Source organism: Cladophialophora yegresii (assembly GCF_000585515.1).
Source record: "Cladophialophora yegresii CBS 114405 chromosome Unknown aczIN-supercont1.1, whole genome shotgun sequence".
Classification (NCBI taxonomy): Eukaryota; Fungi; Ascomycota; class Eurotiomycetes; order Chaetothyriales; family Herpotrichiellaceae; genus Cladophialophora; species Cladophialophora yegresii.
The window spans coordinates 307,472-329,985 of record NW_006913045.1 but is presented as its reverse complement, the minus strand read 5'-3'; the positions used below and the strand labels follow the sequence as shown (position 1 = coordinate 329,985).

Sequence of the window (22,514 nt, the reverse complement as noted above, 5' to 3'; positions counted from 1 at the left end):
CAAAGTCCCACTTTACATTTTCGACTTTGTTGAATCAATTAATCATTCGACAGGCTTGAGACCAGGAACTGGCAGTATACATCTGATGGCTCTGGCTCTGGTCAAGCATCCCGCCCACCGTCAGTCCCGTCATATTATCAATTAGCCCGATCTGCTCAATGGCATTCTACGTCCGCCAGTTCTGGTTAGGGCAAGTCGAATCCCTTTCTGGCCATCTCACGCTGTCATCCAATCGAAGCTCATGGGATGATGCCTCCAGTCCTCATTACTGGTAGTGCTGCAACATTAGCCGTCTTACAATGCTTCTTGTTGGTGAGGTTCGCCAACCGGACTTCCACAAGCAGTGCTGAAAGGGTCGCTTTGTATCTCACGATCCTGCCGTTGAGTTTCATCTTGTTCGCGGCTTTTGAGGTCAGCAATGTGCGGATCGTATGGGCCATGACCTGTCTCACAGGCAGTATCATATTATATACCCAACTTGCCGTCGCCTGCTATCCGCTCGAACTCTCCGACTCGTCCGCGAGCGCAGAAACGACAGTGCCTTACCATCGACGACTGATCAAGCTGTTCAGGCGAGATGCCGTCGCCGCTGCGTCTGACCTGCCATGTGCAGCTTTCCCTTATAGCCCCTTAGCTGAGGGCTCGATCAGGCTGCTCAGATTTCTTGACCGACGTGATGCCGAGGACAATGCTTTACGATTCGAGCTTTATCACTCCAAGCTGAGCTGGAGGCCTGAGTACGTGGCCTTGTCTTATTCCTGGGGAAGCAGTGACAGGCAGAGCAAAGCGAACATCGTGGTAGACGGTCGAACATTTGAGGTGTCACGAAACCTTGCAGACGCTCTCCACAAGCTGCATCAGAACAATATCTCTACGGTCTGGGTTGATGCCATTTGCATCAATCAGCAGGACAACATCGAGTGAGTTGCCTGAACAGCTGAATATGTCATCGTGCTTCAGACGCCTACAGCGGCGTCCGGTCGATGTTGATCATGCTGACGACGGTCACAGGAAAAGCAGGGAAGTTACACGGATGTTTGCAATATACCGCACGGCACAGATGGTGGTCATATGGCTCGGCTTGCACACTAGTGCAGAGAACGATATGCATGAGCTTGTGGCGGCCGCCGAGGATATCGAAAGACCGGCAAGCAGACTCAATCACAGCAATGCCCCTGATTTCGAACTGTCTGCTCTAGAACAATTGTTGTCGCAACCTTACTGGGCCAGGGTGTGGATCATTCAGGAGGTCGCAGCGGCCAGACAGGCACGTATATTCTGGGGATCCTATATCTTTGACCTGCGCTCTTTGGAAACGCTGTTGCGTGACAGACTCGATCCACCGGGCAACGATCGCGACAAGCACGGCCTCGCCCAGAAAGTTCTATCGGTCCGTGCTGCTTGTCGAGCACAGCAGAAGCCTCGACTAATGGATATACTGGCGATGACCACTTCATCTAATACCAGCGTCCTGAGAGACAAAGTATATGGCCTCCTCGGTCTGGCCTCGGATTGGACCGACTTTGTGCAAGAACCAAACTACTCGAAAACCGTGTCCGAGAAGACTCTTTGCCGCGAAATGACGTCCAATCACATCGCCTGGTACAGCTCCGCAGATATCATCTTCCTCCGAAGTACGAATCCCCATCAGGCCGAGCTGCCCTCCTGGTGTCCTGACTATTTTCACTTTCAGCCGCACGAATTTGACAAAAACCTGATTCCGTACGTGGGCGGCAAAGATGTCAATCTGGGCTGGGAGAGAAGGCGAGCCTTTGGTCAAGGATCTCCCACTATGAACGAAGTCATCCCTGACACATTCATCACTAGCGGCGACAGACTGATCCTAAAGGGCCGACGCATCGGCAGGATTACAGCCCTTGGCGCCCTGTTGGACGAACGGACTGCTCCGAGCGCCCCCAACGAGCAGTTTTCTGCCAACGACATCACAGATCGACACATCGGAAAGGCCTTCCGCAGGCTACTTCTCATCTGCCACAATCAGACATTCGGGATCCAGCCATCTGCGGCGTTCTTCTCGCTTCTGTACGCTCTGCCGGATCACGTCTTCCAGGACAGGGGTCATATGAGGGTAAAGCATTGGCTGGACTCTCACAGGGCATTTTTCGAGGCATTTGGCGTAAAGCTGTCCCCAGAGTCCGACGACTTCGCCTTCATTGCACGCCGAGGTGGCAGGTTGAGCATCGCGTCGAGAGTCCTTCCCGAGTGGAGAGAGTTCTTCAGCTTGAATGAAGACAACACGATCAGCCGCCGAGGAGAACACCCTCTCTATCCTATGCTGGCGTCAATTTCCTCGATTCTGGAAGAACGCATGCGGCTGATGTACATCCACGACCAAGTCCTGTTGGGTTGGGCACACCGGCACGCAAGACCCGATGACATCGTTTGGCATCTCGAAGGCTGTACGTTGCAAGCCATCCTGCGCAAGTCGGAAGAGCTATCCGAGAAACACGGCGAGAGCATCTTTAAGTTGATCGGGCACGCATACGTCGATCCTGTCATGGCCAGTGGACGTTGGATGGCAAAGGAGACGAGAAGTCGGCTCGTGAATCTATGTTGATGCAAAGCCAACGGATAGCTGGGTCACCGATGTGGTTGCAACGCCGGCATTTCTATATTTTCGCACGGCGATACTGCTTCCACAAACTTCTTGCCTCGAGCAGCATCGGCCGGACGAAGCGATTGTCCGTCAACTCGCTCTGCTTCGCCACTTCCAGAAGTCCTTCGTAGGGTGTCTGACTTGACCGAGCAAACACGCTGTTGAGCTCATACTCGGTGAAGCCAAGCGCGTCAACCACCCGATCTACATTTCCCGCGAAAATCGAGATGGCGTCCTTATGCGCCAGGCGTAGATTGGCGAGATCTTCAGCTGAAAGAAGGTCTGTACCGGCGAAAGCGGCCAAGTTCTCGACGATGGCGGTGAGGGCAAACTATGGTATTGTCAGCGCTGGGCTGATGGATACCGGAGAGAAGCTCATGGTAGGCAGTACTTACTACATTCGCCAGGGCCTCTAAAGTCGGTCTGTCCTCAGTCGGGCTCTGCTTGACCTGGGCTTGTAACGCGCGGCAGTACGTGAGGTCCGCATGAGCCATGGTGAGCTCGAAGACATCGTAGCTGGTATCCCTCCCGCCAGCCACGTCGTCTAGGTGCCTTTTCGCCAGAAGCGCTGCTCTGAGCTCCAGGAACCCTTCTTGTACTTGCGGGCTGGACCAGGCATCCACGCCGGCAACTTGCAACCTCTGAGACATCTTCGTGTGCTCTCTCAATCGTCCCAGATACGGCAAGGCGCTGATGGAGCTCTCAGTTTTACTGCGTCACGTCAGAAAATTCACGACTCCAGGCAGACAGACATGGCATACTTCTTCCAGTGCTTCACAACAGCATTTCCAATCTGCTGTGAAAGCACGTATGTTTCTCCTTCGTACGTCCGTGACGGAGAGAGTTGCGCATATAGCGGCCCCAGTCCCGTTGCTGCCATGTTCCCTGGCCACAGATGAGCGTCTGAGCCTGGATATTGCGCACATAGCAGACGACCTACCGTGTCCACCGCAACTCAAACGAGCGACCTCTATGTCCCGCACTCCATGTACGCTCACCCAGATCTTCGCCCCGACGGTTTGTAAATGGAGATCCTCGAGGCTCTCATTGACGATGTTGTCGATCCGGGCTCTCATCTCGCGACCAAGAAGCATCATCGCAACTGCCTGAACAGACGATTAGCGGCGGGACCGGGGAAAAGCATTATCACCAGTCGACTCACCCGTGCCAGTGCAGGAAACAGCCGGTGCTGCACACTCGCATACTCAATCACTCTCTTCTCCTGTCCATCTCGGGAGGCGTTGAACTGCCGCCTGAAGCCCGTGTACCTCAAGGCAATGACCACCGCCTTGGCCACTTCGGTCCCAATCTCCTCGGACATCAGCCCCCGAATGATCACCATCGAAGTATACGCGTGCTTTTTGTTAGTTGCGGCACGGTACGTCCCATCTCGCTCCAAGGAGACCATCCCGGCCAACATATTTGCCCTCGGAATCCGACAGTTCGTGAAGGCCATGACGCCGTTGTCCATGGACGCGAACGTGCCCATGCCTTTCTCGCCCTGCTCGTAGATCTGCACGCCAGGCATGAGGTCGTGGGTGTCGAGATTTCGGACCTGCACTAGGAAGACATGGTTCCCCAGATCTTGGCCCTTGACGACGAGCCGCGCAATGACGAGGGCATGCGTGGCGACCACGCCCAGTGAGCCAATCCAGTACTTGTGGCTCGACGCCGTGGGCGAGTTGATGACGATCTCGTCGGCTTCCGCGCTCGGTTCGAACGTCGCCGTCGTCTCGATGCCGCGGACGTTACTCCCGTGGCCGAGCTCCGTCTGGGCGTAACATCCCGCGATCTCGAACCTCTCGGCACGAGGGATCCAGTATGCTTTTTGCGCCGCGCTCATCTGGGCTTCGAGGTTCCTAATGAAGACTGCGAGATATAGTCAGTGAATTGTGCGTCATCTTCGATGCACTACACCATACCACATGAGTGCAGCCGGACAAGTCGAGTCAGACCAGAAAGCCACTGGCGAGTGCTGGCAGGGACTTGTGGAAACTTGAGGGACGCTGGGTGGGGGCTCTGGGAGGGAAATCGCAGTGACCAGGGGAAGGGGAACAACAGGGGGGACAAAAGAGCTGGTGGCCGGCCTCGTTTACTCACTCCGATAATTCACCCCCAACGACAAAACATCGCCCGCAATCTTCGTCGCATCGACAAAATGCTGGTTCGACCACCCCAACTTGAACTTCAACTTTAGCAACTCGACGCCCTGCTTCAGGCGCAGCGTCCATAAGTCCTTGCGCGACAGGGCGTGCGGGTTACTTTGCGTATCCGCGAACACAGGGTTCCTCGAGATGGCTGCCAGAATCTCACATCGGCGCTGGAGCCGCTCCTCACCCCAGAGGAGTTTCGCGAGGGGTGTCGTGCTTGGTGAAGTTGGCAAGGGAGTGGCCGTGGGCGTGGCCGTGGCCGTGGGCGTGAGCGTAGTCATGCTGTCTCGTGGGGTTGCGTCTGTTTTCCAACGACTGGTGCAAAATACAGTCAATTGAGTTATGGGTAGATATGCAGCCACAACCCACCCCTCAATGGTTTCGACCGGGCCAGATCAGGTGAGGTCAAGTCACGCCCAAGTCGAAGCCAAGTGGAGTCAAAGTCAAGTCAACTCAAGTCTATTCCCTCGGGTCTGCTCAATTCAAGCTGCTGATTTCCATACTGTGCTGTACGACGAGAGTGCCCGTACATGGAAAGCTCAAAGGTTAGATGTGTCCTAAAAACAGGTTACATTTACGTACTGCGCCTGAGACACGAGTATTTCAAGAAGCGAAGGGCTCAGACGACATCAAGGAACGATCGTAAAGGCCGCCAAAATATCGCCGTCGGCACCATCACACGCGCCTCGGCCGCGGCCGAAACGCCGAAGCGGAAAGGCGTAGAGCCGAGGCAGGACGACGTTCACCAGGAGTGACTGACTGACATCTTGCTGGTATACTCCATGTACTGTCCCAATTGTGCATGGAGTCTGTTCCATGTCCAGTGCATGTACCTATGCATACGTGCCTTGTACATCACAGGGAGACTCACAGGTTGAAACATCGCGTTGGGGCAACAAATAGTTGGTGCTACTGGGAATATACCTAGGTATGTACGGAGTACTCAACCCGTCTATAATCTAGCAGGTGATTAAGCTTATCTTACACCGTATCTACATCTTCGTGCACATCCGCCGAGTTACAGAGTCGGTCCTGATATCTGCGGGCGACGCGTAGTGAGCAGTTCACGTCAGAACAGTGACGCACAATAGACGATCAAGAAGTACGAAGAGCTCGGATTGCCCATATGAAATTTGATTGCCATATCGACTCCTAGTAGCGCACGGTCTCACAACCTCAGCATATACAAAGATAGTTTGTATGTCATAGACACACATAATGGGTATCATCAAACAAGACAAGTCTAGACATTAGTCTGAGAACAGAAACTCAAGACAGCATCGATATGATGGTGTAGGACAACGCCAGGCTCCTCGCTAACAAGTAAACTAGAAAATCGACGCAAGGAATGGTGTTCTTCAAATAAGCCTCACAAGATTGTGGCTATCACATGTTTTCCGTAAATCTTCCCGCGCTTCGACCACTGCTCTTGCTCACTCGACTGCCATCTTGACTAGCAAGACTTCGGCCTACACCATCGCGCAGCGTGGACACTGGCATTGGCGGCGCGCGCTCGTCCATGGTTGGAGCCTGTTGAATGGGTAGTCGAATGGAGCTCGCAGCGGGACTAAGTGTCACGGGAGTTCGGGCGGGACTTGGCCGCATGACAGCATATCCTTCGGGTCGGGTGGGCGTGGTCAAAGAAACTTGACTGCTGTTGCGCACTGATGGAACGCGGGGATCGGCGAAGTCTCTTGTGCTAGAAGCGGCTCCGGTAGTGGCTGACATGTCTCCAGTCTTTGCAGCCGATGTAGCAGTGATTGGCGATGAGGGCATTGGCGGCGTTTGAGCCCCCTGACCGCCGTAGAAACCGCGACTGTCTTGGTAGAATGATGCACCTGCCAGGCTACTCTCAGGTATGTCGGATGGACCTGCACCGACATCTTTTTCAAAGGCGCCATAGTTCCCACCATATGGATCACCTCCACTGCCTATGACGGGGGCTATCTTCCGTCCGGCTATTCGCTGGAAGCCACGTTCAGACTCTGGCACGCTACTTGTTGTATCGGCAGTGAAAGTCGTGCCAAGGGTTTGATTGCTGTGAGGTCGGAAACGCTTGAATCCATGAGCCACCGCAGCCGCCAGAGGAGTTGTGGACGACCGCTGCGACATTGGGTACGCCTCACCAGTTCCGCCGCCTGCAAGCTCCCGGGCTGCAATCTGCTCGGGAAGTTGACCACGTGCTTTCAGCCGACGTCGATACCAGCGGAGGAGAAAGAGAATTATGACCAGCGTCAGTGCGACTCCAGCCACGCCCCCAACGACACCTCCTACTACTTGTTGCTGAGTCGGGGTCAGACCAGTGCTGCCTCCCCCACCCCCGCCTCCATCTGACCTTGACCTGGAAGTGGATGCTGGATCAGACGTGGGTGTAGTCGCGTCGGTAGCAGTCGCTCCTGCACCGCCCGCGAAGTAATCGGTCGAAGTTGCAGACGAGTCGGATCCAGTGGATGTAGTAGACCCTTGAGAAGAGCCTGTCGATGTGGAAGGTAGTTCGCCAAAGGTGTAGGTTCGAGAAGCACTGGTACTGCCTGTGCCAGTCCTGGTAGTCCTGGTAGAGTGTACTCCAAAGTACGGCTCCGTGGCGACAATAGTGCCGTTGATCAGGGAGATTTCGAATGTCGACGTTGCTGTCACTGTGACCGTCCGCTGCCCAGTACTCGTGGTAGGGATTGGTACAGTGCCATTGACTGGTGGGAGTAGACTTGAACTGGTTATGAAAGAGGTGATTGTCGATGTATCGGGTGGTAACGGAGTGGTTGAAGATGTGATGGTCTCCTGAGCCGAATCGCTACCTGTCCCAATGGTACTGTTGGTGAGACCAGGAATGGTCACAGAGAGGGCAGTCGTCAAGGTACCAACGTCTGTCAAAGAAACAACGGCACCAGTGGTGGCCATAGGCACTTCGGTGACTTTCGAGGTCGTTGTGCCGTCATTGACGTTGACCTGGACAACGCTGGCCGTGACGGTGGCATCCGGAGCCCTGGGTAACAGGTAAACTGCAGCATTCCTCCGCGGCAAAACAGGTCGCGGGGTATGTTGGTGGTTATCAAATACTTGTTGTCTCTGTAAGTCTAATAGACTGATGGTGCGGGTCGGAAGGGATTTTCTATCTGTCTCATCGCTTCGCATGCCCAACTCCGAGCTAAACAGTCCTTCCGTCCTTCTCGAACCCGAGTCTCGAGGATTTCGTACATCAGGGTCAGTGATCTTCATCCGCTTTGCCGGTCTCTCCATCATGAAGACGGTCTATAACAAATGCATGAGATGCAGGATGACTCGGCCGGCGTCGGTGCAGGAGAATGACGGTAGTATACGACAGGTGAGAGCTGCCTATGCGCCCCCGGTCCTGGATCGGTGGAGGTGATGACTGGCGATGGTGGTGGGTCTTCAAGCAAGTGAGTCGTCCGAGTATTTCGAAGGAATGAACAAAACGAGTGGCAGCTGGCGAAAAGCTCAGCGAGAGCGAAGGTCGGGCAAAGTCAGGGATCTGTCAAAAGTGGGTGGTGTCAGAGAATGTGAGACATAGACATGAAGGGGCGGAAGGCTATGCACCTCATAAACTCAACTCATCTTCAAGACGGTATATGATAGACCGACCTCACAATGGGTGCCCTCGTGGCTTCATCAAAGACGGAGGGATGGAGAGGGAGCCGCCGTACCGTGGTCCGGATTGATATTGAATTAATTGTTGCTGGTTGTGTTGCGAATGGGTACAAGCGAGAAGAGCTCCTTTCCTTCGAGCTTCAAGACAGCAATCACCGGGGATTATTAGATGAGCGATCGTTGGTAGGAGCAACAGTAATGATGGACAATATACGGCGTGATATTATTATGCAGAAGACAACAGGGACAAGCGACCGACAGTGTGGAGGAAGTGAGCGTGAGGGTGTGTGTATGGTGAGGTGGTGGTGAAGCAAGGGAGAAAGAAGCAGCAGGGAAGAGCCGTCAGTTGGGTGTGAGAGAGAGCGCGACAGCGCAGTTGCAGACAATTGCCCCGTGCGTCTGAGCTCCACAGAAGTCCGTAGTGGATAAGTCCATTGGCCATGGAATTCATATCCAGGCGGCCTGTGGCCACTAGAGCGTCTAGCTGGATTATAGCGCGTGCTGGGCGGATTCGTTCCTGCGCTGGCGTCAACTTTGCTGCTTCTGAGTCCCGCCCCGGAGATGAAAGCGTCCGACGCGCACCGAATCAGCGGGAAGCAGCAGAGATCAACCTGCCACTTTCGCTCCACTCTTCAAATTCGTTCATTTGACCACCATCTTCTCCTCCAGACCAATCTCTACTTAGTCCACAGCGCATCTCATATCTAACATCTGCTCTGGCTCCTCGCCCTTGGACGGCTTGCCAGGATCACGATCGCGATATTCCGAGCTGGAGCAAACTGAACAGGTGGAACCCTGTGTGCCTGTGAGCATCTATTGGACATTGGTCGAGTGCATCGGCTTACCCACAGCTGGAGCTTCTCCGAACCTCACCTGCAGCTGCGAGGTTTTGTTTGATTTGCTTGCGGTGTCCGACCGAATGCTAGGGACCCAGGACTAACCCGTCGCGCACACGTCTTGGACGGGCCTCGAGTCCCGCTACGCAATGGCACGTGCGAATGCCACATGTTATTGCCAGCGAGCCTTTGTCGTCGAGCGTGGACAAGGTGTGCATCTGAAACCGCGTATGATGCACTCTCGACAGGGCTGCCCGGTAGCCTCATAAGGTTGAGCCGCCGAATGAAATACAAGCAATGACATTGCACAACCCCGGAAGACTGCCACGCGCGATGTTTAATTGCCATTATCGTTCTGCTGACCCGGGAGTCTCCTGTTGTGTCACAGGTCGATTGAGAATGCAATCTTTGACCTGCTCGGGATTAAGCCGCGTACCGTTCACGCGTCCTTTAGCGAACATCGCAGGTGGGCATCCCAGCAAGCCTCCATATCGCCGGTCAGGATGCTGAGCCTTGTCGCCATTTTGAAATTGCTATATTACGCCTCGACACGAGGCTGGCCCTAGTCCAATCAAACTCACATTGTTGTCGTCCCCAGCATAGGTACAAGACGACCAACCATCTAATATCAAGCGTTCTGCCTTGGCAAGGTTGCAAGCCATGCAGATGTGCAGGACCATGCGACTACGGGGGAGGGACGCAGGTTCCAGACCGAGTGAAAGGCTTCCAAGCGATGTTGCAAGCCTCGGTCTCTCCCTACCATCTCAGAGAGCCATGGCTGCCGAATGTACCAAAACTGCCATAATACATGAGGAGGAATGGCTCCTTGGTGAGGAGTCATGGATAAAGCAGAGCGGGGAAGCCCAGTCTACATGTCGTCTGACTGCACAGTCCCTGTCTCCTCCACCTCATGACCACCCTTGATTTCCGTCAGACTTTGTCCCCATTCTCGGCATTGGGATTCGAATGCGGAGATAATCCGTCGAGACCTCGATGCGAAGGATATCTGATTGAGTCGGCGTTATGGTGTTAAGCCTGCTGACTACACAACTTATAGCTCGTCGCCATAGGTGAGAAGGAGCACGACATTTAAAAAAGTGGCAAGGACAGAGCTGGGCGACGATGGGAAGTGAATCGAATGACTTCGACCTTTCCGAGGAATCTATCCGCTCCTCCCTCGCGAAGCTCAATGAAGATATTGAATTCAAGGCTAGCATTGGCCACGACGTGAACTTCGCCATCCAGCGATCCGACCTCAAGCCGGCAATATACCTCTGCGTCAGCGCAGGAAGGATATCCCTTGCGGACCCAGGAGTCAACCCGCAGTTCACCCTGAAGGCGCGTCCCGAGCATTGGCAGCAATTCTTTGCGGCCGTGCCGAAGCGCCCTTTTCAAACATTCTGGGGTATGATCCGCGTCCTGGGGAAGCCCGCTGGCGTAGAAGTCCTAGGAGACGAAGAGGCATTCACCAGGCACGCTCGGACATGGAGGATCGTCCTGGACCGCATACGAGAGGCAGTGCACGGCGGACAAGCCCATTCGGCCCAGGGAGAAGAGGAATACACTTCAGAAGACGAGACCGACGACGACTCCATCATAGGCCATTACACCTGGCTTACCCTCCCGCCGCTAGGGAAATGCAAGATCTTCTACGAACTTTCAGGGCAGGGCAATCAACCGATCCTCTTCCTCCATACAGCCGGGGCCGACTCGCGGCAGTACCACTCCATGATGCTCAACAGGGACCTGCAGTCCCGATATAGAATGTATGCCTTCGACCTCCCAGGCCATGGCCGCTCCTTCCCCGGCCAGAAACAATACCCGCTATCGTACGCCAACTCTGAAGACTTTTATGTGACATGCATCCGCTCATTCCTCGGTAAACTCGACATCCGCCGCTCCATCGTCACCGGCGCGTCCATGGGCGGCCAGGTCTGCTTAGCCGTCGCTCTCCGCGCGAAAGAACTCGACGTCCGCGGCGTGATACCATGTGAGGCGTGCGACTTCATCCCCTCGGCGGCGGGGTCCACCATCTACAAGCTCGAAGGCGACGAGGCCATCCTCAATGCCGAGAGGGTATGCGGCATGATCAGCCCGACCTCGCCGGCCATCTACAAGCGGCTGAACTGGTGGCTTTATTCGGCCCAGGCGTCGCGCATTTTCCCCGGCGACCTCAAATTCTACTTTGACGGGTGGGATGGCAGGGAGAGGATGCACCTCATGGATACGGAGGAGTGTCCCATTTACATGCTCACGGGAGAGTACGATTACAGTTGTAGCGTGGAGATGTCTCGGGCCACGGCGGAGAAGATTCAAGGTGGCAAGAAAGGCAGCCAGGTCGTGTTCGAGGCGATGGACGGGTTGGGTCATTTCCCGTTCAGTGAGGATCCAGTGCGGTTCATCCCGTACTTTAAGAGAGCGCTGGCGTATATTGCGGAGAGGAGTCGAGGCTAAGCGCTGACCTCATCAACCGCCAATCGCGACGTCGGCCGATCGATACTGAGCTTGAGGCCTTGAATTTAGTCTCTCTACCATTGAGTGGGGGCGTTAACGTAGCAAATGGCTTCCTATACCCGCATCTAGTCCCACAGCATGTATCGCGAATATACAGATATGGGGAAATGCAGAAATCAGGCCCGAGGGCACACTGCCCGCTTTGATCCGGCCAGTAAATTTCAAGAACCTGTTCTCTCCACATGGGGGACCTTACGCCAGAAGAACTGGAGAGACGGACGCCGGCCAACTCTCCCAGTCATCGATCCATACTGCGTACCTAAACACTTCACCGAGCCCACTGATGCCGTATGTCCTTCACGACAAGCTAATGGTGGCGGACGTTTTTTTTTTCCGCATGACTCGTGACTTCCGCACTCCGACTCCAACTCACTCTGCATCTCAAATGCGTATACGCACGCGTGCGTACGCTTGTGCTTCGCTGCACCACGGCACGTAATAACAAGCGAACCATGTATGACCTGACCTGCAAGCGCTAGCACAAGGAAATGTGTATAGAAGTATATACCCTGTACGACCGACGTCCAAGGTGTGTACTGTACTGTGCTATAGTGTGGCGTGACATCCATGCCCTAGACACAACCACCGCAAGTCAAAGCCTGGACTCCTCGGGACGTGGTTTAAGAGTCCAGGGTAGCGAGCCACGGACGAAGCATGCTCCTAGAGCTGGCGACAGGGCGGAAAGGAGTGAGTTATTCAGTGGGCGACCCGCGTGGCCCTCCTTCCGGCCATCTATCCAGGAATAGCGGCCCGCGCGGCCTGCAGGGCGCCCACGACCGTGAAGCTCAGGATTGGCGAGATCAGGTATGAGATCTGCGATTGGATTGTGTCAGTCTAATGTACCTCGTATCGGTTGGTTGGTGGGCGAGCATGGCTTGGAGGGTCGGGCCGTTGCCTGGAGACGAAGACCCCTGGGAAGAAAAGAAGGTGGACGAGCCGGGTGGGTGACAGTAATGTTCAGTGGAGAAAAGACATACCGTCAACAGCTTTGCGATGTTCCGTTCGTCCTCCTCCTCGGCGTCGCTGACTTGGATGAGAGTTATGAGTTTCATTGCGGGCGGTCCTGTCGGCTGGAGCGCGAGAGACCACGTCAGCATATGGGATTGGATATCTTGAGAAGCGAACAAACAAGGAAGTACTCCGACGTCGACTCACCATCAACATCATGGCAAACCACAACATGGGATCATCTCCCAGTATCGTCCCCTTCTTCGCCACCAGGTATACAAAGTAGATGCTCGCGGCCGGCCAGATGACGAACCTGATCACCATGATGAAAGTCACGGTGATCCAGGGCATCTTTTTGGACTTGTCGGTCGATGATGTGTCAGAACTCGCGCTCGCGTTCCGGGCTTCCTTCATGGCCGTGTAGAGGCTCACGCCCGCGACGACGACGGGCAACGGCACGAACAGCCCGCCGATACTCTTCAGCGAGGCGGTCAGCCAGGCGGTGAAGATGCCACCCTCGTAGGTGTCGTTGAAGAAGGAGCGGTGCAAGACGGGGACAAGACCAATGACGGCCCCGATGATGGCGCCCAGGAGCGGAGCGTTGAAGAAGTCGCTGATGAACAGCAGCCACCATTTGGCACGAGGGCCCAGCTTGTACCACTGCTTCTTGGGCACGATGGAGGCGCGACGATTCTGGGGGATAGAGATCGAGGACCGTCGCGTGGACGGCAGCCCAACGGACGACCGACGAATCGAGGGGAAGAAGGTATTCTCGGCGTAATTCACGGCTGAGGCGAAGGTGATGGTCGAGCGTCGTTCATTCGGAGACGTAGAAGGACTAGACTGCAGCAGGCCAGTCCGTTCGTCTGCGTTCCCGTTTCCGTTCTCCTGATCGCGATCCTGCTGCTCGTTCGCGTCGAATGGCTCGTCATGATCATCGTCTGCTCCTTCTTTCGAATCGTCCATCTCGGGCGCGTGTTCCGTGTCGATCAGTCTCGGGCCCACGGCGAACGTCAAACAGCTGCTGACTGTGGCGAAAACTAGGAAGTACGACTTCGCGCGGGCGACCATCGCGCTGGTGGTTTCGTCCGTCACAATCAGGGCGCGGAGGATGCCTGTTTCGTCCAGCGCCCCGATCAGTAACAGCGGGTAGGACGTGGTGTTGTTGAACATCAACGCTACCGTGGTCCAGTCGGGCATGCCCAGCCAGAAATGAGCCAGGATGCCAATCACAAAGGAGATGAAGTGGCAGATGAGGGCCCAGACGAAGATAATCAGGTATCGATTTGCCGATCTAGAGTGTAGTTGGGAGCCGATATCAACGATGAGCAGGGCGGGCAGGAACATGCGCACGCATATCTTGCTGATTGCTTTTGTGTTGGTGCCGTTGAGCAGTTTCAGGTGTGCGGCCACGCCTCCGTAGAAGATGACCAGCAAGACCGACACGGAGGCTTGAATGGCGGCGAGGAAGGACTGGAGAAGTCCAGTTTGCGCCATCGTGAGTCCGTCGTGATCGTGGTAGCGGCTTGAGCAGGAAGTGCCACGAAGAAAGCTCAGCTCTCTTCAGCTCTCAGGGTCGATCAGTCGAACGAAACCGTGCAACAGGTTGAGATGGAGCACAAGAAGCGAAGACTATTTGGCTGAAGCTTGGAGACAGCGCTTATCGCAGCTTGACAACTAGACTCGATTCGATTGGAGAGAGTAACCTCAGAGTACTTTCAGTAATTATCCAAGACGCTGGTGAGGCGTGGTGGTGATCACGTCATATCGACAGCTATTGCGCTATGGTGAGCGATACACCGTACTTCTCAGAGGCCAAAATCATTAGACTTGCCAATGCTCGAATCGTGGTGAGATGGATACTTTGTCATCGGCAATTGAGCATTAACAGCCGCGCAGGCCACACTGGCCTCGAAGCGTCAAAGCTGTTGAAGCGCGTGTTGTCCTGCCCTGCCCTGCCCTGCCCTGCCGGAGCATATATGGCCGAGTCAGTCTGCTACGAGGCCGCTCACTTTCGGCCACTACATCTTTGGTCACATTTATCGCGCGATCAGGGTTTGGCTGAACATGGTGAGAGGGCGCGTGCTCAGTCAGCAGCGGAAGGGGGACTTTGATGACTTCAATTTCGACCAAATCGACTATGGTGTACAATCGCTGGTTTGTAGCACCGAAACCTGCATTCTGTTCACCGAAACTCAATCGAAGGAAACCATTTCCTGACGCCGACCGGTTCTTTGCAGTCTGGCGTCCCACATGCGCAAACGTGGGCATGGCTACTGTCGCTTGACCTGGAGCCACGCTCGGGCATCATCTTGAGCGTCTGGTAGGGCTGTGACCCAGGGTCGTAGTACAACCCGTCGATCTCACCGGTCAGCCGGTTCAGGGCAACGTAGTAGAAGCCCGAAATGGTCAGCCCCCATGAGGTAGATCCATTGACATTCCTAGCACCGCCCGAGCCTGACGGTGCGGCTGATGGCGCCGTCGTCGTCAATATCGTCCTCGTTGAACCGGGATATGTGGGCTTTCCAGGTGCCGTAACAAAACATTGCTCTTTCCACCGCATCAAGATCCACTCGTTTCCTAGTTTCTCGTCCATCCATTTCGCGCTCCCCAGGCACCGCGCCATGATTTGATCGGCTTCGATTTCCCTGTCCTCCTCTGTCTGGAAAATCTTTTGATGCGGTCCAAGTGTGCCTGGGTCCGGAGAAGTGGCCGAACTGGCCGTGCTGCCTTGAGGCTCCTTGTTCTCTGCTTCTTGGCCAGCAGCCTTGCGGAATGCATCCCACAGAGGGCTATTTTGCTGGTATTCGCTTCTGCTTTTGCCTCGCAAGTGCCTCACCCTCTCGATCTCTTTCCTGAAAGGTCCCAGTCTCTGCCAATACCGCGCATCCACATCCAGTCCACCAACCTCGTAGTCTCGACCTTCTTTCTCCGTCTCCAAGGGCTTTTGCCGAAAGTCGAGAATCTCTCCTGTAAAATAGGAGGACATGCTGTTTGTAATAGTATGCTCAGGTGATGTGGATTGATGAGCGGGAGACAGTTTGTCCGGCATATGACTTGCCGACATCGTCCCGGTCAGGGTCATCGTGTGCCAATCAACAGTGGTAATGGTTACATTTACCGGCCAGCGGTCCAGGTCGAGGGACTGAGAGTCTCGTGCATGTCGTGTAGATACGAATGAATCTCCACGCCGGGTGAAAGATAAAGACCACCTGCCGTTGCTGTTCTGTACCAAATCCGACAGATAGCGCTCCGCGTCGAGCAGATGGTCGGTGGGAGGAGGAGCAGGTTCGTCTCCACCGGCCCGAGGCATCTCCCCTCTCCGATCGAGCGTCCTTCGAAACAGTTCTCGTTGCCGTTGTCGCCGCAGACTCGCTGCCAGCACGGCCGAATGATGTGAAAGCTGGCGTTCTGTAGACTGCAGCCCGCTCCATGCCATTCCTGGCTGCAACCAAGAGCTCCAATGTGGGAGTGGAAGGCTGCTGATGTGCATCGGCAGATCGCTAGGGGTGTTCGAGTCCTCAGAGGCGTATAACGAATCCAGCCCTAACCTCCTGGCTGCCTCCAGTCCTCCTTCCACGCCAGTGTCTCTCAGCTCTGACAGATATCGGAGCAATTTTCTGACTCGGACGAACGCATCTGATGGTTTTGGGTTGGTTGACGAAATGAAGCGAGGCTCATGCGGAGCCCGAGCACTTTGCGCATGTGCCGGGACCGCATCCCGCTGAACGCGTTCCGCCGAGGGGCCTGTTCGCGGGGGCCTCGTATTATTGTCATCTTCTTCGTTCCAGTATGCTCGCAGGGCACTCGCCGTGGGCACGGCTCCCAAATCAGAGCTTCCGCCTCGGGAAGTCCTCAGAGTATTGCGAGCTGATCTGTAACTTTGCAACGCTCTCTCAAGGCGCTGCAGATCCCTCCGTGCATTGGGGTCGGCGTTGGGAGCGGCCGTGCTCATGCCTTCCGTTTCGCCATCGCTGTCGTCACTCGAATATTGCTCGGGAAACTCTGGAGGCGGGATTCCTCTCATGGCAAAATCGTAGAGGTTTCTGCGATGTATCCCATCGGCAGTCGCAGGATAACTTCGACGGTCCAGTTCGCGCTGCATAGCGGCTGACAGGGTAGTCCTGGCTCTGGTCCTTTCGCTCTGCATGATGACCCTCGCTCTGTTCTCTGCAGACCAGTGTTGAAACTCCTCTTCCGTCAAGTAGGTTCTCCGCGAGAACAGGTCGTCGCTAGTAGGCTGTAATCGAGGCCCTTCAATGCCGTTCTCATGTGTTGCGGGGCGCACCTCCCATTGATCTTGGCGCAGCCTTGGACGAGGCGGAGACGGACTCAGCGTAGCGGCAAGATCGGGGACGGGGGTCGCAATGGCTTCTTGGATATGTTGGAGGTAGGTGATCAGAGGAGGAGTCGAAGGGCGGGTGGCCTGTGGGCAAGAACAAAGTGAGTACGCTGCTACTCGCACGGACAACGCTGCTTAGCAATGCACTCGGTCAGACCATGAAGCCTGGCACACTAGTGACGGCTGTGACGCAGAACAAGTCTCCAGGTGTAATCGTAGAAGAGATGCAGACGGCCTGGATGAGAGCGACTTGGATACCCTGTACTTACACTAGGTGAGTTTGCGGGTGGCATCAGGTCTGAACCGGAGTGTCAAGGGCTGTCGCAGTCGGCGCCGATTGGCTTCGCCCGGTGGATGTTTCCGCACAGATGCCCGAAGTGACAGTACAAAGGACCGGAGCTTGTGAGATATGGATGTGCTTCAGCTCGGACACCCCAGAGTGCCGGACAAGGTCTGTGCGAGAGACAGTCTCTTCGACTACGGCATCACCGTCCAAAAAGGGTGTTACGAAAGCGCCACCGATGAGGAGACGAAACGGTGACGGCAAGCTCAGGCTTGCCTCTGCCTCGACTGCCCAACCACAACGACCGTCTCGATCGCTGCCGCAGCTCGCAGATTGCCGAATGAAGCGCCCGTTTGCCGCCCTCCCCCACTCACTACTGCATCGTCTCCAGCCTCTGGAGAAGCTTCGAGCTGAATGAAGTTCCAATCACCAGTGCCATGTGGTAGTGCTTTCGATTGGCAATGAGGTAACTGATTGTTTCCAAGCGTGTGCTTCGAGACGCCACTTCAATCTGATATCACATTCCATTTATGCACTCAGGGGCGAGACCTGGCCATGGCTCCTTGACAGTTGATCTAGAGCTGGCCACGCCTTTGTACAAGATGCGCCGCTCTAGATCTGGCACTTCGCACCGCTAGAGTACTTGTATATAGCAGACACAAAGTCCGCTCGAATCATTCTTTTAGGCTTGAAGCAAGAGGTCTAGAGAAACACGGTCAACCCTACCACCACATCTACAATCTGCTGCAATAAGGACGGAGGGGCGTGCAGGACATGGGCCGTTATTCCTGGCATGCTCTGGCGCGCGCCACCAGCCAGGACAAGGTAATACAAGAAACATTGACGCCTGTCATGTCGACTTCGATATCGTTTGGACCCTGAGGTTAGCAGGGTCACCGAATATCCCGACCAGGCTCACTGATTGCTAGACAATTACAGTGGTTCCTGCTATCTCTCCACCAAGCCTGCCTTGAGCTCCGTCTGGAACACCCAATAATTATCGAGCTGTGGTGGTGATTCCTACGAGCGACTGCCACACCTTTGGCAAAGAGGTGGAAGAGAATCTGTTGCAAATGTAATAGGATCTGAGGCCGTTCTCAATTCACACTTCCCGGAAACCCAAGCCACATCTTTCCACGTTTTGATACTATGCATCCCGGATGAAGCGAAGAACCTCGTCAATGCACTGCTCGGCCTTGTCGACGTATATTTCATGACCGGCTCCATCAACCACCACCAACTGACTCCCCTCGATCTGCTGCTGAATCGCTTTCTGTTCCTCCACCTTGGTGGCAGCGCTGTTCGCCGGAGCAAGGATGAGCGTGGGTACTCGGATCTGCGAGAGATAGGGCCTTGCATCAAGCGTGCCCAGGAACTCCGCATAGCTGGCGAGCCCCTCGCCAGAACTAACCGAGATCTGGTCCAGCCACCAACGATGAAATGCCGGGTCTGGGTGTGTCATGGTCCCCGGCTGAGCCTTCAGCCTTTCTGCCCATCCACGCGAACCTAACGTCCGACATGCCTCTGGGAAGCTCGCTTCCCCGAAGGCCAAGAACGTCTGCGTGGCTTCGGGGAGATATGCAGGAGAGGAGCAAACCGTCAGGCTTTTCAGCCTCTCAGGGTGCTTCGCGGCAAGGATTTCTCCCAGCATACCGCTCGTGCTCTCGCCGAAGAAGTGCACCTTCTCGATCTTGAGCTGGTCCAGCGTGTCAATGATGTCGGCTAGAATGGCGTCGAGAGTGTAAACGTCCGGTCTTTCAGAGATTGGAGGCGCACTTGAGTATCCATGGCCCCGAAGATCTCGCCGAATTACATTGTAGTGTCGGGAGAGAGCTGGCACCCAATGGTAGAAGAATGCTGCGTGGCGAGCGAACCCGCCTTGGAGGAGGATCGTCTCGCGAGACTCTAGCCACGGGTCGGTGAAGTCGTCCGCGAGAAAATGTGTTGTCTCACCAGACGGATGCGTTATGAACTGACTTCCCTTAGGCATTATCACGACGTGACATTAAGAGTATTGGTGTGGATGTCTGATACTGCCCAAGGCACCATCCACATTGAGATCAATGTTTGCATGACGGAGCGAACGGCCTACCAAGCCACGGGGTTACGATGTTGGGGATGTGGAGAAGAAGAGCCTGCCTGTTCTGGGGCAGGTGTGCACCCCCGACTTGTCCAAACCTTGTGGTCGGATGCTGGCAAGGCTGTCTACCACATCTTTCCTGCTCAACGCGCCTGACGCTCCTGCGCAGCTACGGATTCGAAACGCCTTCCTAATGTTCCCGTTTCTTGGCATAATCCTCCGTTGTGTCACCGGTCAGCCACAGGTACACGCTCGACCCGTCCCGATCGATACATCTGGGGTCCCTGGCAGCCTGTTCAAACACCTTGAGGGCTGTTTCTCCCGTCTTCGGCTCAATTCTCACCTCTCTGCCCGCTTCGACTCCCAGCGAGATGTCCTTGATCATCATCTGACTCTTGAATCCCGGCTTATAGTCGTTGCTACTAGGCACATGGGGAAGCACGTAAGGAACTGGCTGAACGTTGTCACACATCCAGGATTGACCAGTCGAGCTCTTGATGCAATTGTACAGCAATGACGGGTCGACCCCTGAGCGGACACCAATTGCCATGGCCTCGGCGATCGTCAAGAGCGTCGTGCAGGAGATGTAATTATTCGCAATCTTGACGGCGAGGCCGGCCCCGGGTGAATTGCACCAGAAAAATTTGTCGGGGGAACCCATCATGGAGATCACGGCCTCGATTCTCCTTGACATCGGATCCGAGTCAGATGGGGCCGTGTGACCGACCAGGAAGGAGAGTGTCCCGGCTTGAGCCCCAGGTAATCCACCCTAGACAGCACCAGCAACATCATCAGCAATCGGTCTTTGACAGTCCTCTTAGGGAGCCATACAGAGACAGGGGCATCCACGAAGGTGCCCGATCCCGCGTCTTTCAATTTCTCACCGACGGTTCTCGACGATCGACAGTCGATCGTGCTGCAGTCCAGCATCAATCTGTCGGCATCTTTCGGCGCGGCGATCACCCCGGTAGCTGGATCCAGGAATACTTCACAAACATCGTCCGCACCAGGCACAATGGAGATGACAACCTTCGCATGGCTAGCTGCTTCTTTGGCCGAATCGACGACATGGATCGAGCCGTGAGAGCCAAACTCCTGAGCGAAGCGCTCAGCAGCCGATCTGTTAACGTCGTTCACATAGAGGTGAGCCTTGCGGGACATCTTCTTCCGGATATTGCCTGCTATGGCGTAGCCCATCACACCTACGCCTGGCCTCACCATCAGCTCAGTACTGAGCACGTAAGAGTGACTGTTACCCGTACTCACCAATGAAAGCGATGTGATCCTGATCCTCCATTTTGATACGCGACGCTTTAGTTTGCTAAAGACAGCGAGCGACACTTCTGGTCAACAATGAATGGTGAGTGGCACTGTCCACGGAAAGGGTTGAACGTCTACCTTCTCGTAGGAGCCGAAGACAGGGACAGACTTAGAGCTCACGTGCGACGTACCCCAGCGCCGCCACTCTCTCTCGCGAGTCCGGTTATCCTCACCCCGCCCCCAATCCGAACTTCTCCACCCTGTCCCCCTACTCCAGCTCCCACAGCGCCAAGGAGGTGGTGGAGGATCTAATATCAACTGCGTAATGACCGTTCCCACTTGACCTCTTTTCGGATCCTAATTTTCTGTCTTCAATAGAGCATTTAATGCACAAGTCTTCTCGTACCAATCCTGTAATTGGATTTCCGTGCCCCCAGATCACATCAATCTCCATGTTGCAAAGCCCTCTACTATCCCAACCAGACTGACGAGGGCACCGAAAACCCCTAAGCCCAAGTCGACACTATGGCGTGCGACTCCGGCGACGACACCAGCCACGACAGATACGGTAAGGGTGATAGCCAAGAAGGCTGCCAGCGTGAGCTTGCTGAGCTGCAACTTGATCAAGATGGCGTCGCGTGAGATGGCGTTATTGCGAGGCTCGGGTGTAATGGCAAAGCGGGCATAGGAAGTTAGGAACTGAGCTGTTGCCGGGAATTGGCTTGGTTGTCGCAGCGCCGTGGTCAAAACGTGTGAGTATTGTTGAGTCTCGACGTCCACTAGGCAGGGGAGGTCGGAAAGAAGTTCGACAGGGACCTGGTCAGGAGTGGGCGGATCAGCAGAGACGGCAAGCTTGAGGCTCCCGTGGACTTACTGGGGCCAGTACAGCCGTGTAGGCGGCGGGTATCATGAATGGGACGGCCTTCGCCAGCCAGGACTCCGAGCGTAGAGACTGATGGAGAAGTGTCTCTACGACAGCGGGGCCGCGATCAGTGGAGAGGAGGGGCACCTCGTGAAGGTAGAAGGCCTCAGTCTGACAGATGAGAAGACGCCATCTGATCCTGTAGGTAGCATTGATGTTTGAAGAGGGGTCGGGGTGTTGATCTGCCCTGACTGGGTGCGAAGGTTGTGTGATGGGGAGAGGCATCCTCACCTGTCGACTTCAAAGTAAATAGTGAAGAGGTTAGACAGTCACCAAGAATACTTACCGCCGGCATGGTCGTTTCTATCCATCTTCACCACTTGCAGCATATTTGCCGCGGTATCGACGCCGACGAGCTGCGCTACTGCCCGAGTTGAGGTAGTCGCTCGAGTCAAGTCGCCAACCCAGATGCGCCTGCTTGAGGTCGGTTCCAGGGCGTGGACGCAAATGCGCAGCTGGCTACCGAGGACGGACGGTGACGCCACAAGAGCGGTGCCATGCTGTGACTGACAAGCGTTTTGGGGCCTCGACGCGCAGTTGCGCAGGCCTGAGCCATGGTGGGCATCTGAAACGCCCGTGCTCCTCGTGGCGGTGGGATTTGTCTACGCGCTGCTCGTCCCAAGGGCACGATGTGGCTTCCGCACGCTTGAAAACGGCCTGGAACCCGCCCACTAGATTCGATTAGTTAAGGTTTTCGCGAGCGGACTCTTGTCCACCATCCCCAGACGAGCCAGACCCACCGTGAGGGCCTCGCGTTGGTGATGGAACAGGGCACTGGTAAGCTCGGATGTCATTGACATTCCTCTGGACCCATACTGAAGGTCTAAATACTATCACATAGTACTAGGCCTAACGGTCACAATTGAAAATTGAGATGCGAGGATGGTAGCATGGTCACAATAAGCTGCTTGAACAATGAATGCACCTACCCCGGATGATCAGTCACTCCAGGGCGC

The 22,514-nt window shown here is 55.2% G+C and overlaps 9 protein-coding genes across 9 annotated transcripts; 2 read left to right on the top strand and 7 right to left on the bottom strand.

Annotated features, from left to right (window-relative positions):
- Positions 1-249: 249 nt before the first annotated feature.
- A1O7_00122 (uncharacterized protein) lies at positions 250-2,578 on the top strand (the record flags this gene model as incomplete). The annotated part of the gene is made up of 2 exons (XM_007754164.1): positions 250-920; positions 1,012-2,578. 2 exons carry the CDS (start codon positions 250-252, stop codon positions 2,576-2,578), a joined length of 2,238 nt encoding a protein of 745 aa, XP_007752354.1.
- Positions 2,579-2,630: 52 nt separating this feature from the next.
- A1O7_00121 (uncharacterized protein) lies at positions 2,631-5,048 on the bottom strand (the record flags this gene model as incomplete). The annotated part of the gene is made up of 6 exons (XM_007754163.1): positions 2,631-2,948; positions 3,013-3,328; positions 3,379-3,502; positions 3,558-3,723; positions 3,780-4,486; positions 4,718-5,048. 6 exons carry the CDS (start codon positions 5,046-5,048, stop codon positions 2,631-2,633), a joined length of 1,962 nt encoding a protein of 653 aa, XP_007752353.1.
- A 1,105-nt stretch (positions 5,049-6,153) lies between these two features.
- A1O7_00120 (uncharacterized protein) lies at positions 6,154-8,004 on the bottom strand (the record flags this gene model as incomplete). Its single annotated transcript, XM_007754162.1, has 1 exon — positions 6,154-8,004. The coding sequence occupies one exon, from the start codon at positions 8,002-8,004 to the stop codon at positions 6,154-6,156; it is 1,851 nt and encodes a 616-aa protein (XP_007752352.1).
- A 2,327-nt stretch (positions 8,005-10,331) lies between these two features.
- A1O7_00119 (uncharacterized protein) lies at positions 10,332-11,663 on the top strand (the record flags this gene model as incomplete). The annotated part of the gene is made up of 1 exon (XM_007754161.1): positions 10,332-11,663. One exon carries the CDS (start codon positions 10,332-10,334, stop codon positions 11,661-11,663), a length of 1,332 nt encoding a protein of 443 aa, XP_007752351.1.
- A 792-nt stretch (positions 11,664-12,455) lies between these two features.
- On the bottom strand, positions 12,456-14,168 carry A1O7_00118 (uncharacterized protein; the record flags this gene model as incomplete). The annotated part of the gene is made up of 3 exons (XM_007754160.1): positions 12,456-12,536; positions 12,701-12,793; positions 12,879-14,168. 3 exons carry the CDS (start codon positions 14,166-14,168, stop codon positions 12,456-12,458), a joined length of 1,464 nt encoding a protein of 487 aa, XP_007752350.1.
- A 688-nt stretch (positions 14,169-14,856) lies between these two features.
- Positions 14,857-16,776, bottom strand: A1O7_00117 (uncharacterized protein; the record flags this gene model as incomplete). The annotated part of the gene is made up of 1 exon (XM_007754159.1): positions 14,857-16,776. The coding sequence occupies one exon, from the start codon at positions 16,774-16,776 to the stop codon at positions 14,857-14,859; it is 1,920 nt and encodes a 639-aa protein (XP_007752349.1).
- A 1,667-nt stretch (positions 16,777-18,443) lies between these two features.
- Positions 18,444-19,286, bottom strand: A1O7_00116 (uncharacterized protein; the record flags this gene model as incomplete). Its single annotated transcript, XM_007754158.1, has 1 exon — positions 18,444-19,286. One exon carries the CDS (start codon positions 19,284-19,286, stop codon positions 18,444-18,446), a length of 843 nt encoding a protein of 280 aa, XP_007752348.1.
- A 280-nt stretch (positions 19,287-19,566) lies between these two features.
- A1O7_00115 (uncharacterized protein) lies at positions 19,567-20,673 on the bottom strand (the record flags this gene model as incomplete). Its single annotated transcript, XM_007754157.1, has 3 exons — positions 19,567-20,145; positions 20,208-20,584; positions 20,643-20,673. The coding sequence occupies 3 exons, from the start codon at positions 20,671-20,673 to the stop codon at positions 19,567-19,569; spliced, it is 987 nt and encodes a 328-aa protein (XP_007752347.1).
- A 401-nt stretch (positions 20,674-21,074) lies between these two features.
- On the bottom strand, positions 21,075-22,358 carry A1O7_00114 (uncharacterized protein; the record flags this gene model as incomplete). The annotated part of the gene is made up of 5 exons (XM_007754156.1): positions 21,075-21,452; positions 21,511-21,749; positions 21,845-22,017; positions 22,070-22,229; positions 22,295-22,358. The coding sequence occupies 5 exons, from the start codon at positions 22,356-22,358 to the stop codon at positions 21,075-21,077; spliced, it is 1,014 nt and encodes a 337-aa protein (XP_007752346.1).
- Positions 22,359-22,514: the final 156 nt, after the last annotated feature.